This window comes from Cnephaeus nilssonii (assembly GCF_951640355.1).
Source record: "Cnephaeus nilssonii genome assembly, chromosome: 4".
Lineage (NCBI taxonomy): Eukaryota > Metazoa > Chordata > Mammalia > Chiroptera > Vespertilionidae > Cnephaeus > Cnephaeus nilssonii.
In genome coordinates, this window is record NC_137075.1 from 10,843,241 (window position 1) to 10,860,382 (window position 17,142).

The window sequence follows — 17,142 nt, forward strand, 5'->3', positions numbered from 1 at the left end:
AATCAAACTCCTGGTCTCTGGGTCAAACTCCTGAGAACGTTACTTCGTTTGGTTTCTTTCTCTTTTTTTAAAATATATTTTTATTGATTTCAGAGAGGAGGAGGAGGAAGAGAGAGATAGAAACATCAACGATGTTTGCACACCCCACACTGGGGATTGAGCCCACTACCCAGGCATGTGCCCTGCCTGGGAACCAAACCTTGACCTCCTGGTTCATAGGTCACTGCTCAACCACTGAGCCACACCGGTCGGGTGTCATTTGGTTTCTTGAATGCTACAAGCTCCTTTATACCTTAGGATCTTTAAGCATCCTATTCCCAGTGCCTGGAGTACTTACCCAAACTCACCCTCTCTCATGACTAACATTGAAGAGAGTGACAGTGAGCTCTAGGTGCTTTTTATTCTGCAGTTCTGAAATATCCCTTCTCCATTATTTTCCTGATATTCTTAGGCCTTCCCCCAGACTCAGGTTTCCTTTAAAGGCTTTCATAGTGTTGTGGCAGAATGCACGGGAGAACGATCTGTTAGCACTGAGGGAGGAAAGTTTTAACCTTTATTTCGCAGATCTGCTAGTCCAGGGGAATTCCGGATCCAAAGCCTGAACTGAACTTGTGGGGAGGCTCTGACCTATATATCTCCTCCTGTGGTGGGCCCCTGAGGGTCCCTGCAGCTCCTCCCAAGTCAGTCTTGGTGGGGTCTTGAGGGCATGCTCCGCAGCTCCACCCAAGTCAGCTGTGGTGGGACCCTGGGGTTAGACTCTGCAGCTCCACCCAAGTCAGTCAGAGTGGGGAAGTAAGAATACAGTTTTAACCAGATACTGAACTAGGTTGCAAGCTCCCCCCATTTTCCTTTTCATTCCCTCCTCTTGTTCCACAAGCATTTCTTAGCCTTGAGGATTACAAAAGACTCAGGAATTGGGGATAAGGTCAGCGACCACTCTAGCTACTTCCTGCTAAGGGTGGGGTGGGTGGGACAAAAAAGTGGGTTCAGTATCCCGAGTCTTCACCATCTTCCCCAAGGGGGTCGTTGGAGTGCAAGGGCAGAGAAGTTCTCCTCCCAGTAGCAGTATGAGGTTCCAGCAACACTTGTATGAAGACAGAATAAAACTGTTAGGAAAAAAACAAAAACAATAATTATCCAGCTAGGAGGGGATAAGGAGATTCAGGTCAGTCAGCCGGATCCGCCATCTTCTGGATGCTGATTGTCCAGTTGGTGGGCTGCTTTTACCCGGGAGTGGTGGATCCAGGGTTCAGTCCTGCAACTTTGAGAGCTGAGGGAGTGGTTAGTATGACTGGACAAGGTCCCTTCCAGGTTGGCTTAAGGGGTTCCTTTTTCCAACCTAAACCTGGTGCCCAGGCTTGTGAGGGTGCACAGCTGTTCCTAGAGAGATGGGCAATCGATCAGTAACCCATCTGTGGACTTCAAGGGTAGTTTTCCCAAGTCCTTATAGCTGTTTCTGAATTTCTAAGTTCCCTATTTCCCCCAAATCTCCCTTTGGCTGAATTAAGGGAGGGTGTCTGCCATATAGAATTTCAAATGGAGAGAACCCTACCCTGGCTCTCAGGAGCAGAAGTGGTAAGATATCTGTCCAGGGTAAGTTCATCTCCTGGCATAGTGTAGCCATAGCCTGCTTGAGAGTCTGTTTCATGCGTTCTACTTTCCCTGAACTCTGGGGCCTGTAGGCTGTATGTAAGTTCCACTTAATTCCTAAGGCCTTAGCTACCTGCTATACTACCTCAGCTATAAAGGCTGGGCCATTATCTGACCCTATGGTTAATGGCATTCCATACCGCAGAATTATGTCCTTCAGTAACGCCTTAGTGACTTCTCGCCTTCTCCGTGCGGGTAGGATATGCCTCAACCCACCCTGAAAAGGTGCAGACAAAAACTAAAAGATATTTATTTCCTCTACTAGGCCCTATTTCTGTAAAGTCTACCTCTAGATCTTTAAAGGGAGCCTGCCCACAGCGCTGAATTCCTATCGGTCCTACAGGCCCCTGCCTTGAATTGTTCTGTGCACAGAGGAGGCAGTGCTGAGAGACTGAGGTGCATAAGGAAGGGAGACGGGCAGTTAGATAGTATCTGCTTAACAAGTTTTCTAGAGCCGTCTTCCCTAAATGGGTAAGTTCATGCTGCTGGAAGACTACTCTATGAGCTAACTGTTCTGGAACGTAGACCTTATGATCTGGGAATATCCACCAACGTTCCTTTGTCCTTTTACCCCCTTCTCATTGGGCCCATTTTTCTTCTTGAAGGGTGTATTTCGGAGGTTCAGGTAATTCAGGAACCAGCATGATCCGCGATGGCGCCGCCCGCTCCTTAGCAGCTAGCCTTGCCGCTGTGTCTGCGAAAGAGTTCCCTTCTGACACTGAGTCTCTTCCTTTTTGGTGTCCTCTACAATGGATGACTGCTACTTTCTTGGGCTCCCAGACTGCTTCTAGTAACTTCAAGATCTCATTCTGATTTTTTCTTTTCCTCCGGACATCAGGAGCCTCCTTTCCTTGTACATGGCCCCATGGATATGCAGGGTAGTGAAGGCATAGCGCAAGTCAGTGTAGACATTGGCGCGTTTATCCTTAATGAGATTTAAGGTTCTGACTAGGGCCCAAAGTTCTGCCCTCTGCACTAACCATCCTTCAGGCAGGGTCTGTGCCTCTGTTATCTCAAAGTTTGATACCACTGCATACACGGCTCGTCTTTTTCCTTCATCTAGGAAGCTACTGCTGTCCATGAACAATATTAAGTCTGGATTCTGTAGAGGCCTTTCTGTTAGATCTGGCCGGCTGGAGTAAACCTCCTTTAGGTCTTCTAGACAATCATGCTCAGGGGTACCCTCTGCGATGGGTAGGAAAGTGGCAGGATTAAGTGTTCTTACTGCCTCTAATCTTATTTGTGGATTTTCACATAGGAGCCCTTGGTATTGAGTCATCCAAGCATGAGTCAGCCAGTGTTGCTCCTTAGCTTCCATTAGGGTGACAACAGTATGAGGCACTTAACATTTAAGTTCTGTCCCAGAGTGAGCTTGTCTGCCTCTTTGAATAATAAGGCCGGGGCTGCAAGGGCCCTGAGGCATGAGTGCCACCCAGAGGCAACCATGTCAATCTGTTTGGAGAGGTAGGCTACTGGCCTCTGCCAGGGTCCCAACTCCTGAGTCAGAACTCCTAGGACTACCCCATTGTTCTTGTGAAGGAAAAGGTTAAAGTCCCTTGTCGCATCTGGGAGCCCTAGGGCTGGCGCCTCGGTGAGCTTTGTCCACGAAGGCTTTTTCCTGTGCAGGATCTCAGTTAATGGGTGCCTTTTCCTCTCCTTTTAAGGCTTCATGAGGGGCTTAGCTAGATCTGAGAATCCTGGGATCCAAATTCAACAGAAGCCTGCTGCCCCTAGGAATTCCTGAATCTGTCGCCGGGTGCTGGGGACTGGTATGGCACATACTACCTATTTTCTTTCAGTCCCTAGTCTTCGTTTCCCTTGGGTAATTAGGAAACCTAGGTATTTGACTTCCCTCTGATAGATTTGAGTCTTCCTTTTGGACACCCAGTAACCTGTTTCAGTTAAGAGTCTTAGAAGGGTTTGTGTTCCTTCCCAACTCTGAGTTCACATGGAGCTAGCCAGTAGGAGGTCGTCTACATATTGGAGTAGATTGCACCCCACGTTCTGTCCTGGAAATTTGGACAAATCTGCTGCTAGTGCTCCACTAAAAAGAGTTGAGGAGTTCTTGAACCCTTGTGGCAGTCTGGTCCAGGTGAACTGTTCCTTATTCCTGTGTTTGGGTTTTCCCCCCGCTCAAAGGCAAACAGAATGACTGGAGGGTGTCAGCTGAAGGCAGAAAAAGGAAGTTTTACAGGCTGTGCCCCAGGCTTCAAGTCAATTAGCACTGGGGCGTGGTCCGTGGGATTTCCTTCTGCCCAGACCAGCAAGAATTCCTTCTCTACTTCAGGCTCTAATTGTGAGTCCTTTGACTGGGAGGTATGAAGTCTTCATTCTTCCTCCCTAAATACTGCTAAAGACAGAATCATTGGAGAGGTCTCCTCACCTAAGTGCAGTTGTGCTGAGCCGACGGGGCAAAGGTGGTTTCTGCTCCCATTTTGGCTAAAAGGTCTCTGCCCATTAGAGGGACCAGGCAATCTGGCAAATACAGGAATTCATGAACCACCTGGTGGCCGCATAACTGACATCGGCGGGGGCGGCAGAATGGTCTGGAGGTGTGGTCCCCGGTAGCTCCAATAATGATGACTTCCCGTCCTGAGAGAGAAGCTACTTTCTGAGTAACTACCGAGTGCTCTGCCCCTGTATCAACTATAAAGTTCACAGTCTGGCCTCCGATTTTCATTTCGACCATGGGCTCATGAGGGCCCAGTTGGAAAGAGCCCAGTCTGTCCTAGTCGGAGTCAGATGCCACCAGTCCGATGAGGTCTGCCTCAGGCAACTCTGGCCGATAGTGGCTGGGTGGTTGGATGGCCTTGCCTGCTTCTTCTGGCAGCTCAGGTATTCATTCTTCCAATGTCCTACTTCTTTACAATAGGCACACTGGTCCCATTTACGATTTGTCCTTCCTTTTCCTGACTTGGCTCCTTGCTGTCTCCCTTTCCTTTTTTGGGAGCTAGCTTCTATAACAGCCGTAGCAATCAGAATTGCTTTCCTTTTTAGTTTCTCCTCAGCCTCCTTTTTTAGCTGCATTGTCCCAATTAATGAAAACCTTGTTTGCTATTTCTAATAGCTCGGTTGTATTCTTTCCCGCAAATCCTTCAAGCTTCTGTAGCTTTCTCCTTATGTCTGGCTGAGCCTGACTAATGAAGGCTGCATTGACCATAGTTTGATTCTCTGAGGCCTCTGGGTCAAAGGGAGTGTAAACTCGATATGCTTCACAGTGTCTCTCATAAAAGGCTGCCAGACTGTCATCAGTCCTCTGGAAAACCTCAGAGGTCTTGGCCATATTAGTGGGCTTCTTGGTCCCATCCCGGAGCCCCTGGAGGAAGGCCAGCCAATATATCTCTAATCTGGCCCTCCCATCCTCCGAATTTGGGTCTCGACTGGGTTCCACATCTGGGAGAACCTCCTTGGCCCATCTGTCTGTGTCTAATGTCCCTGGCGGGGCCTGGGTCTGGAGCCATTTCCAAGCTTCTATTATTATTTTCATGCACTCCTCAGTGTTAAAGAGCGTGAGAAGGAGTTGCTTGCAGTCGACCCAAGTGGGCTTTTGGGTCTGAAAGATTGGCTTGAGGTTTTTCGGAATAAGCGGGAGTATGGTGCTTCCAATTTAAGAGATTGGTCGTAGTGAGAGGCTGGTAGTAAAAGACCAATCCCCCCTCTTGTGGGATCCTGTTTTCTCCAAATATATGAGGACCCTGCATTTCTTGGAGAGGCATCTGGAAAGCTGGGAGTGATTTGGGTCCCTGACCAGCTGAGCGCAAACATCGTCCAACTGGCTCTGGAGGGTCTGGTTGAGGGGAGACGGAAGGAGGTGGTATATCTAAGCTTCCCTGGCTAGGCAGAGGCACTGGGTACCGCTTGAGGCACGTATAGAGGTGGTAGAACTGGCAGGGCTTCCTCAGGGGGTTCCTGCAGAATAGGAGACTTATTCTCCTTCTGAAGAGCCTGCCCTTTTTCCTTATATACACAAAACCAGATCCAAAGCGGCTTAATAGCCACTGGTCAGTATAAGGGAACTGGTCAGGATGACCTGAGTCGCCTGTGATAATTCTGTGAACATTCCTGATTGTGGGGACATCCAATGTGCCCTCCGGTGGCTATCCTACTCCAAAAGATGGCCAGTCTATTTCACACATCCTTTTTAACTCCCAGGGGACTAGTTTTACTCCGTAGTCCCCAATAAACCCCCTTTTAAAATTTCTTAACATACATTCTAAGACAGTAGAGTTTGAGGAGGAGCTATTACCCATGTTGCAGGGAGGGACCGGGTTGCCTTTTCTAACTTCATTTGTCCTTGGGTGTGGACAGCAAATGACACTAATCAGATTTCTATCAGTCTCCTTGAGTACATTGACATAAACTATTTAACCTCTGTTTAGGGAGGCAAGTGCAAATCATTTACTCCCAAGTGTCCTTGGTTTAGGGAAGACAGGATTTCTGCTCAGTTTCCCTATTCTACTTGTCCAGGTTTACTGGCTTGTCATCCATTCAACTTTCAACATTTCTCTTTACCTTCCTCCATTACACCAAAGCCATACTTTCCAGTTAGTTAGAACTCTTAGCCTTAATTTTTAGGTGACATGTAAATACTTAACATTTCTCAAATTAGCAATACACTCATATTTTTTTAAGAGACACAAACAGAAATTTTACTAGCTAAACAATTTTAAACAACAAAGAGACATATTTAAACAATAAAGACAGATAACATTCCCCACTAAAAACTTTGAATCACCACAGAAACTCGGGAGAGGTTTAGAAGGGTTTTTAAAAAACAAAACAGAAACAAACAAACATAAAACACTTTTACACCTGCGCACCACATTTACACCACAGAATACCACCAAATCAGTTTCAATTGCGCAGAGATACAGAACAAGTTCTTGAACAGAGGTAGTAGAAAAGTGCCTAGGAACTCTTCTCTTCTACCTTTTTGTTTTAAAGATAGGCCAGACTCGAACCCTTAGCCAGTCCGAGTTTTTACTTCCCTCCTGGGAAGTCCCAGAGATGGTGAATACCATCTAGAAGCTGTTCCTCCAGATGATCTGAGCTATCCTGAGGTAAATAATTACCTAGGTAGGGGCCAGCTACCTCTTCTGTCCCATAGGACAGGCCAGAACTCAGACCCGTTTCTCTGGGGGAAAAACTTACAGTTTCAGACGTCTGATTTTGACTTCCCTCCCAGGGAGTCCCAGAAAGGTGTTGCCTGCCTCTTTGGGTCCGATGGAGCTGCAGTTGCTGCAGTCCCTCCGGGCCTTGTGAGTTCAAGAACCTGTGAATGTGCGGGTGGCGTGCCTTCCTTGGGTCCTGGAGCCTGAAGCAAGTGCCCAGAAGTCCGCTCTTGTCAGCAGTGGCCTAAGAGCCAGCTCAACTGACGTTTCCCAGTCAACGCACCAAACGATCAGTCAGCACTCTGAGGGAGGAAAGTTCAACCTTTATTTAGCAGTTCTGCTAGTCCAGGGGAATTCCGGATCCAAAGCCTGAACTGAACTCGTGGGGAGGCTCTGACCTATATATCTCCTCCTGTGGTGGGGTTTTGGGGGCATGCTCTGCCCCAAGTCAGCTGTGGTGGGGATCTGGGGTTAGGCTCTGCAGCTCCACCCAGGTTTAGTCAGAGTGGGGAAGTAAGACTACAGTTTTAACCAGATGCTGAACTAGGTTGCAAGTCCTCCCATTTTCCTTTTCAATAGTATTTTCATAACACTTTGCTGCCATGAGTCAGAATTCTAGTCAGAATTAATTATTTGTCTGATGTTGATCCCACTATTACTTATGTTCCACTAAAAGAGAGCTTGAATCTGTCTTGGTTGTCATTCTCGCATGTCATTCTAGTATCATAGGCATTCCATAAATACTTTTTCAATGAATGAATAATTGAAAAGCTGTTGCAGTAAACTGTAGAGCTGAATGGATTAATGGAAAGAGCCCTGAAATGAAAGACTAGAGATTTGGGTTTGAATTTTAATTTTGTCCCAATTTTTGTATATTTCAGGATTCGAATTTTTTTATCTGCAAATTTTTATTAGTATTTTTTTAACTTTTATTTTTTTAGATATGTTTTTATTTATTTCAGAGAGAAAAGGAGAGGGAGAGAGATAGAAACATCCATGATGAAAGAATCAATTAGCTGCCTCCCACCAGCCCCTTAATGGGGATTGAGCCCACAACGTGGGCATGTGGTCTAAAAGGGAAATCGAACTGTGACCTCCTGGTTCATGAGTCAATGCTCAACCACAGCCACATCAGCCAAGCATGATATTAGTATTGAAAATATAGTCTCAACCCCTGCCAGCATAGACACTCATCAAATCAGAATTCACTGTCAGTATTCAGGTGAGTTGAGCTACCATAATAGTGCAAATTATCATTAGTGTGCTAGGCCCTGGATATATAACAAAGACTAAAGCAGACATTCTCATTTTTGTAGAGTTTATTTTAGTGGATTTGTACTTGGTGATCCCTAAGGTTTTTGCCACAAAGATTCTATGACATGAAGTGATGCAGAATAGGTATTCTGTTGTGAAGGTTAAATATATGTTGATATCTTTAAAGGAGCTTAGAAATCCATTTTAATTTGTGTAGTTGAAACTTTTGTTTTTGTTTTTCAGACCAAGCCTTATGCATTTGATCGGGTATTCCAGTCAAACACATCGCAAGAGCAAGTGTATAATGACTGTGCAAAGAAGATTGTAAAAGGTGAATATGTTTAATCTGCTAAGTTGTCCCAGCAATAAGTAAAATTTTGTTTGCAATCTTACCATTTACCCAACATTCTCTTTTTCATTTTAATGTCCTTTTTCTTAAACAACTTTTTTTCAGCAATTAACTAGTAAAAAGGTCAAATGCAATTAGTATTTGCCTAAATTCCATGACTTAATTTATATACAGTACCTAGTGCATGGTGTTGTTATCCTACCTAATAATAGACAAATATGCAAATTGGCCATACCTCCGCTACACCAGGCCACGCCCACCATCCCAAGCCACGCCCACCAGCCAATCAGGGCGAGTATGCAAATAAACCGAACCAAGATGGCTACAGCCACTGAGAGCAAGGTTTCCCAGGCAACAGAGGGAAACAAGCTTTCCACCTGCCCTTGACAGGCCTAAGCCTCCACTCAAGCTATAAAGTTTCAATTATAGAAGGTAAACAAATTCAAACAGAATGGCGGCAGCCACGGAGCTGGAGAGACCAGGCCAGGGTTGCCCGCGGTAACGGAGAAAGCAAAGCTTTCCGCACACCCTGGCCAGGCTCAGGCCTCTGCTTAAGGCTACAAAGTTTCAATTATAGAAGATGAATTAACTCAAACAGAAATGGCTGCCAGTGGAGCATGCAGGAGGCTTGGCTCCGCTCCAGGCTACAAAGTTTCAATTGTAGAAGGTAAATAAATTCCAGATACCAGTGCCTCCGCATGGGTCGCCAGGGGGCGTGGCTGGCCTGCAAACCACCACAGGCCCCTTGCTCAGGTTGCCCCATGCCCCAAGGGAACCCCCACCCTTATCTGGGACACCCTTTAGAACAAACCAGCTGGCCCCCACTCCTGCACCAGGCCTCTATCCTATCTAATAAAAGAGTAATATGCAGATTGACCACCACTCCGACACACAACATGTCTGCCCCCATGTGGTCAAAGATCCTGCCCCCATGTGGACACAAGATGGCCACCACAAGATGGCCAGCAGGGGAGGGCAGTTGGGAGGCACCCAGCCTGCAAGGGAGGGAAGTTGGAGGTGATCAACCCTGCAGGGGAGGGCAGTTAGGGGTGACCGGGCCAGCAGAGGAGGGAAGTTGGGGGCAAACAGGCTGGCAGGGGAGCAATTAGGCATCAATCAGGCTGGCAGCGGAGTGGTTAGGGGGTGATCAGGCTGGCAGGCAGAAGCAGTTAGGGGCAGTCAGGAAGGCAGGCAGGCAAGCAGTTGGGAGCCAGCAGTCCTGGATTGTGAGAGGGACATCCCTCGAGGGGTCCAAGATTGGAGAGGGTACAGGCTGGGCTGAGGGACACCCTCCCCTCCATGCACAAATTTCGTGCACCGGGCCTCTAGTAAGAATTATAATATTATACTGTACTTTTTTTTTTTTTACAGTTTTTTTTTCATTTTTTTATTAAGGTATTATATGTGTACATATCTTACCATTGTATACTGTACTGTTATTGAAAGATGCATTTCTATTAGATATTCCTAGGATAGTTTCTAAGGTAACAATTATAGAAATACAGCAGCATGAGAATGAAAATAAGATAGCTAGATGGGTTTCTAAAAAATAGTCGATAATGACAGTCATTCTTCCATTTCATTGTTATTCCTTCTGTAAAGACTTGTAGTCAGCAGAGAAATCCTTGAGTAATTTAACCCGAGTCATCAGGGGTGAGAAAAGTATTCACATTCCAGGTAATACTGTTAACTTATACTAGGATATTTTTCAATTTCATATTTTCTAAAACCATAGAACTCTAGAGCTGAGTGGGTGTTAAGTGATTATCTGGACTTCTAGTTACATAAATCCCTTTTCTCAAAGAGATCTTACAGTTAAGTAGCCATTATTTTATGATTTATTCCATTTTTTGAAAGCTCTAATTGTTAAAAAGTTCTGCTTAAATTGGGGCAAAATTTATCTTTTTTGTAGCATTCACCAGGGTAGGGAAGTTGGGATTCAGAGGTTAGGATTTAGAAGGAGCGCAGACAGTAACAGGAGAGAAGGTCGAGTTTGTTGATAGAAGTAGGTTTATAGACGTGATGGAGGGAAAATTTAGATGTTCTCTTCATATTAATTTCATTTTGTCTATTATATAGAAAGCAAAGTCATCACAGAGTGAGGATGGGGGAGGAGGTTCAGGAAAAGGTATGAAGTCAGCTGTCTATCAGTATAGAAGTGAGTGCATTAGGAAAATATGGAAATATTGCCAGGTAGCATTAAGGGCTCACTTGAGGTTAGCTTCCAGAAGAGTTGACTTTACTCAGTTGGGGTTTTGCCAGGTGAGTACAAAAGGGGAAAGAAGGACAAGAGAATTGAAGATGTTGTCAAGAGAGTAATGATAATGGTGAACCATGGAATCTAAGGTGGGTGAGAGGAAGGAGGACATGAGGGAGGCAGATATGAGGGAAAGGTGGTGTAATTGTCGCAGTAGAGTAAAAAATTTGTTGAAATCAGGGTCCAAGAAGGAATAATGGGAGGTAGATACTTGAAATTGAGATTAGGGAGGCAGTACAGTTAGTAATGAAAAGGTCCTACGCCATAGACATACGGTGTGACTGTAGAGTTGGCATCTGAGGGAGTAAAGAATAAGATCCCGGGCGGGCAGGTGGTGGGGTGGGGGTGGTGGGGGGAGAGAGATCATGGAGAAAATTGGATTAAGTATCTGAAAATCCAGGGTATTTTAGTGGAATCATCTGTATTGACATTGAAACCACCAAGAATTAAAATAGGAATGTTATTGATGGGAGACAGTGTTCTGGATGCTGAAATCTTCATAAAAAGAGGGAGAATTAAGTTGTGATTCTGTAAATGATTGCAACAAAGGAATCAGCAGTGTCAACTTTTGTTGTAATCATCAAATGGTTTTCCATGATGGAACACAATTATATTACATTCTTTGTGATAACATTTGTTATCAGTAAAACCTAAGATTACATTAGCTTACAAAGTTAATGATTCAGATGAACTCTTGGACAGTTTAAATGTTCAGGTCTTTTATTTTTTTTAAAATATATATTTTATTGATTTTTTACAGAGAGGAAGAGAGAGGGATAGAGAGTCAGAAACATTGATGAGAGAGAAACATCGATCAGCTGCCTCTTGCACACCCCCCACCGGGAATGTGCCCGCAACCAAGGTACATGCCCTTGACCGGAATCGAACCCGGGACCCTTGAGTCCGAAGGCCAACGCTCTATCCACTGAGCCAAACCGGTTCCGGCATGTTCAGGTCTTTTTTACATCTGTTTTAACCAACATGAAACCCCAATCCACATTTGAATATTGACGTTTTTAATCTAAGTGCAGGTCTTTTAGGTGAAAATTCCAGTTCATTTTAACTCTTGATGATATTGAGTTTTATTTTTATAATTATCTTTCTAGGGATCTAAGTCGGCTATCAGGATATTTGATAAGTCTATTGTCGTGTCAAGGACATTGAAGGTGGTATTTTTTTTTTTTAAGTATGTTTTTACTGATTTCAGAGAGAGGGAGGGAGAGAGAGAGAGAAACATCAGTGATGAGGGAGAATCATCAATTGGCTGCTCCTGTACGCCCCCGTGATGGAGCCTGCAACCTGGGCATGTGCCCTTACTAGGAATTGAAACATGACCTCCTGGTTCATGGGTCGAACCTCAAACACTGGGCAACACCGGCTGGATGAAGGTTGTTTTTATTTTAATAAGGTCTTCATTTAAGGACATTGAAGCTTGAAAAATGTTACTCTTAAGTCATTTATAAAATGCTTAATGGACCATGGTCCTTAGCCGAATCTTCTAAAAACTGGACAAGATTATTGTCAATTAAATAAATCATACTTTATATTCAACCACCTTCAGATTCTCTCCCCTATACAGTTGTTTAGTTCTTAGCTTGTCAACATATCCACAAGAATATGATGAAAAATTTGGATTCTTTTATGAAATTGTGGGACACGACTGGTATTTCTCCAAAGTACCAATTGTGTGATTCTATCCAAACAGGAAATGAGGTTAGTTCATCCATAGCTTTTCCTTGGTGAAATTTTGATATTTTGTCTGCAGTGCCTAGAATAATTTTCCCTTCTTTTGAAAGAAGTATAATATTTACAAGGTACTCATCTTGTGTCTATGGCTTCTAAATCTTACATACAGTAGCTGTGAAATTTTTGTTTATTCTCTTATAATTAAAAACTTTGATTCATTTAAAACTATTATTTGACTGTCCTACCTCAACCTGAAAGTCTCTTTACAGTGTTTATCCTGTTCCACTTTCAGAAAGTGTTGTAGAAGATAGTAATAAAATAGGAATACCTCTTCTGTTAATATTTTATCACCTTTTCTAGGTAATGAGGGTTTCATTCATTATTCTTTTTCTGCATATTTTGAAAGCTCTTTTTAGGGCCTTAATTTTTGTTTTATTTTTATAAGGTACAATTATAGTGGGTTTTTACCTTTCTTACACTATTTCATGGATTTTTATCTCTTTTGTATATCCTCAATTATATAGTCTTTTCATAATCGCATACTTAACTTTTTGAGAACTCTTTGAAATCTATTGTCCTGAAGTCTAGAGTACATATTTCTACTCCTTTTGTTCTGTTTTATTACTGTTTATAATTCTAAGGTGAAATCATTTTTTCCCCCCCTGAATTTTTCCTCCTTTTCTCAAAATGGTCTCTTTTACTTCACCAGCAAGTACCTGATTTCCTGTTTGGAATCAAGTTCTGAACAGCGGTTCTCTTTCTTTTACTTATTTAAACTTAACTTTTTAAAAATTATTTTAAAATTTTTTATTGTTGAGAGTATTACAGATGTCCCCCTCTTTCCTCCCTATTGACCCCCTCCATCAAGTTCCCACCCAACCCTAGGCCTTCACCACCTTATTGTCTGTGTCCATAGGTAATGCATGTATGCATATAAGATCTTTGGTTAATCTTTTCCCAGCCCAACCCCTATGAGATTCCTCAGTCTTTTCCATGTTTCCATGCCTGTGATTCTATTTTATTCATCACTTCCATTTTGTTCATTCGATTTCTTGTTCGTTTATTTTGATTTTTAGATTCAATAGTTGCTAGATATGTATTTATTCCATTTTATTGATCTTCTTCTTTACCTCTTCTTAAAGAATACCTTTCAGCATTTCATGTAACACTGATTTGGTGGTGATGAACCCCTTTAGCTTTTTCTTGTCTGTGAAGCTCTTTAATGACCTTCAATTCTAAATGATAGCTTGACTGGGTAATCTTGGTTGTAGGCCCTTGCTCTTCATCACTTTGAATATTTCTTGACACTCCCTTCTGACCTACAAAGTTTCTGTTGAGAAATAAGCGGACAGTCGTATGGGCGCTCCCTTGTAGGTGACTAATAACTGCTTTTCTCTTGCTGCTTTTAAGATTCTCTTTTGTCTTTAACCTTTCACATTTTAATTTTGATTATCTTGGTTTGGGCCTCTTTGGGTTAATCTTGTTTGGGACTCTGCTTTCTGGATTTGTAAGTCAATTTCTTTCACAAAGTAGGGGAAGTTTTTTGTCATTATTCAATAGGTTTTCAATATCTTGCTCTCTTCTCCTTGTGGAACCCCCATGATGTGAATGTTGGTACCTGTGAAGTTGTCCCAGAGGCTCCTTCCACTAGCTTCATATTTTTGGATTCTTTTTTCTTTTTGCTCTTTTGCTTGGGTGTTTTTGCTTCCTCATATTCCAAATTATTGATATGATTCTCAGCATCCTCTACTCTACTGTTGAATCCCTTTAAATTATTCTTTATTTCAGTTAGTGTATGCTTAATTTCCAACTGGTCCTTTTTCATGTCTTTGACATTCTCACTAAGATCCTTGAAAGTCTCACTTAAGTCCCTTGCAGCTCTCATTAAGTCCATTGAAGCTCTCATTGAAATCATTGAGTAACCTTATAACCATTGTTTTGAACTCTGTATCCAATAGTTTGCTTGCTTCCATTTCTTTCATTTGTAACATGTTTCTTTGTCTCCCCATTTTGGCTGCTTCCCAGTGTTTGTTTATATGTACTATGTAGAACTGTTATATCTCCTAGAATTGGTAGAGTGGCCTTGTGTATTAGGTGTCCTATAGGGCCCAGTGACTCAGGCCTCCCCAGTCACCTGAGCTGGGCACTCTAGGTTCACTGCGCCCTGGTGTAGGCTGTGTGCACAGTCTTGTTGTAATTGAGCCTTGATTGCTGTTGGTGTCACTCTAGGCCAATTGACTATGAGGACCAGCTGAGTCTACAGTGGAAGAGCTGCTGTGCAGGAGACATGCCAAAGAGTTGGACTTGCTTCAGTGGGGTTTTCTTTGGTGCTCACTGAGTCTGCTCCTTGAGTGTGTCACTGTGGATATGTAGAGTTGTAATCTAGTATGGTCTGAAGCTGTCCACTGGGTGCACTGGTTCTTGGGCCTCCTGGGAGATACAAAGTCAGCCACTGCCTAGGGCCACCTGGGAGGACCTACAGAGAGATCTTCAGATGACTGCTACTTGTATTATGCTTAGAAGTGCCCATGTGAGGTTCAACTGTGAAGCAAGGCAGGCTGTTGCTGGTCCTGGGTCTTGAGCCTTTTATTGATAGGTTCGAGGCATGCTAATTCCAACTGCTGCTTGGTTAAGAGATTTTAGCAAAGTCTGAAGCCTGAGCCAAAACTGGCCATTCATATGGAAAAGCAGCTGCAAACAGCTTGGGTGGGCTGCAAATTGGATGGGGCAGGGTCTCGGGGTATCACCAGGATGGAGCGAACAATGTGGCCGCACTGATGGAAACTCAGATATGACTGCCAATTAGCTCTGTGATGGGGGAGATCCAAGCACAGAAACAATGACCCTTGCATGCACCTAGGTCTACGAGAAAGCTGCCCCCAAGTTCCTGCCCCAATGCCAGATAGTCCAGTTCCTCCTCTTATCCCTGGATTCCCTCAAAGCCACCACCTGGCACTGGAGCTCAGAGGAAGCAGGATCTTGTAAGTCTGTGTTTAGGCCCTTTAAGAGGAACACCTGGGACTCCAGCAGCTTTCATGTAATTCAGCCACAATCCCTGCTGGTTTTTACAGCCCAAAGTTACCGGGACGTCTCTTCCCACTCTGAAACCCTGGGCTGGTGGTCTGGTGTGGGGCTGAGACTGTCTGCTTCTCACAGGAAGCCTTGGAGATATCCCTCCCAATTAAGAAAACGCCACATGTGGGTGTTATACCAGAATGTTCCGTGCCTGCACCCCTCTCAATGTGCTTTCTTCTTTACTTCTCTAGTTGTAGGACTTCCATTCAGCCAGATTTCAGGCAGTTCTGAATGATGTTCTGTATTTTAGTTTTAATTTTTATGTGGTTGTAGGAGGTGGCGAGTACTGGGGTTTTCTTACGCTACCATCTTGGTTTTCTTACATTTCTCTTCTTTGCACTATGGTTAAGCGCACAGGCTTTGGAATCAGACAAACCTAGATTTAAGTCCAGGTTGGCCACTTTCTAGATGTGAGACTTTCAGCAAGTTACCTAACCTTTCTACGCCTTTCTAACTCTTCCTTTCCTCTTCTGCAAAATAAGGGTATTGTGGGGATTTGAAAAGATGATTCTGGAGAAGTACCTCACCCAGGGCGAAAGTAAACACACAACAGATGTAAATTGCTACTTTTTTCCCTCCATCTTCTAAGAAGGAACATTATTTTTAATTTAATCAATCATAATAGTACTTAGGGCAAAGCATAGCCTACGATGTTTTCACTCTATAAAATTAGACTTCAAGTATTTGTTACAATAGAAACTTTCTCTCACTGTCTCTATCCTGCTTCTTTGCCAGCTTTGTAATTTATACTAGAAAAGTATCACATGGCTATGACTTTTTCCTTTTATCTTCACCCAAATACTCTCTTTTATTTTGGAAGAGCCTGGATGTAGTAGCTAGTGAATCTTGTCCTGGATAAGGATATGAATGTGGTGGAGTTACCAATTAAATGCATAGGTATAAGGAGAGAGATGGGGTAGAGGTAGGTGTTGGGGGTCTGGTGAGGTGTGAGGACAGTAAACCAATTAAATACATGGTAGGTTGAACTTGGGACAGTCATTGGTGAACACATCAGGTCAAAGGGCAAGGTTAGTAACTGTCGGTAGGCAAAGATCAGCAGAATGATGGGCTGTTGGTATTTCATCTGAGTTAACGGATTTGATGAGCAAGTTACCAGGAATGACCTGAAAGCTGCTAGTACTCTCTGGGCCCCTGACAGTCCACTGAGGTTGCGTTGTTTCATCATCCTACATAATAAAATGGTAATATGTAAATTACCATCACTCCGCTACGCCCACGATTGGGCGCGCAGGGGGCGGGACTCAGGGTGGCCGGGGTAGCTGATTGGGCCAGCAGGACGCTGAGCCGGAGGCTTTTGGAAGGCCTGGTGCACCGGCGGACAGCCGGCCAGCTCCCCCGCGATCAAAAGCCAAAGCGGGGGAGCTGGCCGGCTGTCTGCTCCGGCACAAGGCCTTCCGAAAGCCTCCGGCCTGGTGCACCAGGTGCATGATTAAATCATGCACTGGGCCTCTAGTTTTCTGTATAAGTGTGTAACTTTATGTAGATTCATTAGACAGATTTTTTTTTTTAACAAGGCTTACCGACTTGTATTCTCTTTTGAATTCAGAATCTGAGTGTTGTCTGCAAATTTGTATTCAGTGCTTGCTATCTGCCAGACATCATATCAGGCCTTCATACATTCCTCAGTTTCCAGCCATGGTTTCCTGACCTGGACTGTCTACCACTGAATTCACATTTAATTTTTTCAGATGTAGCTTGCCATATATTTATATAAGTTCTTTGTTACTTGATAAAATTAT

The 17,142-nt window shown here is 43.8% G+C and overlaps 1 protein-coding gene across 1 annotated transcript in view; it reads left to right on the top strand.

The window, feature by feature from the left end:
* Positions 1-17,142, top strand: part of KIF5B (kinesin family member 5B) — an 84,196-nt gene that overhangs the window by 9,776 nt on the left and 57,278 nt on the right. The window contains exon 2 of the mRNA XM_079768600.1: positions 8,259-8,346. Coding sequence (XP_079624726.1) covers positions 8,259-8,346 — 88 coding nt within the window. The remainder of the gene's footprint in view (positions 1-8,258; positions 8,347-17,142) is intronic.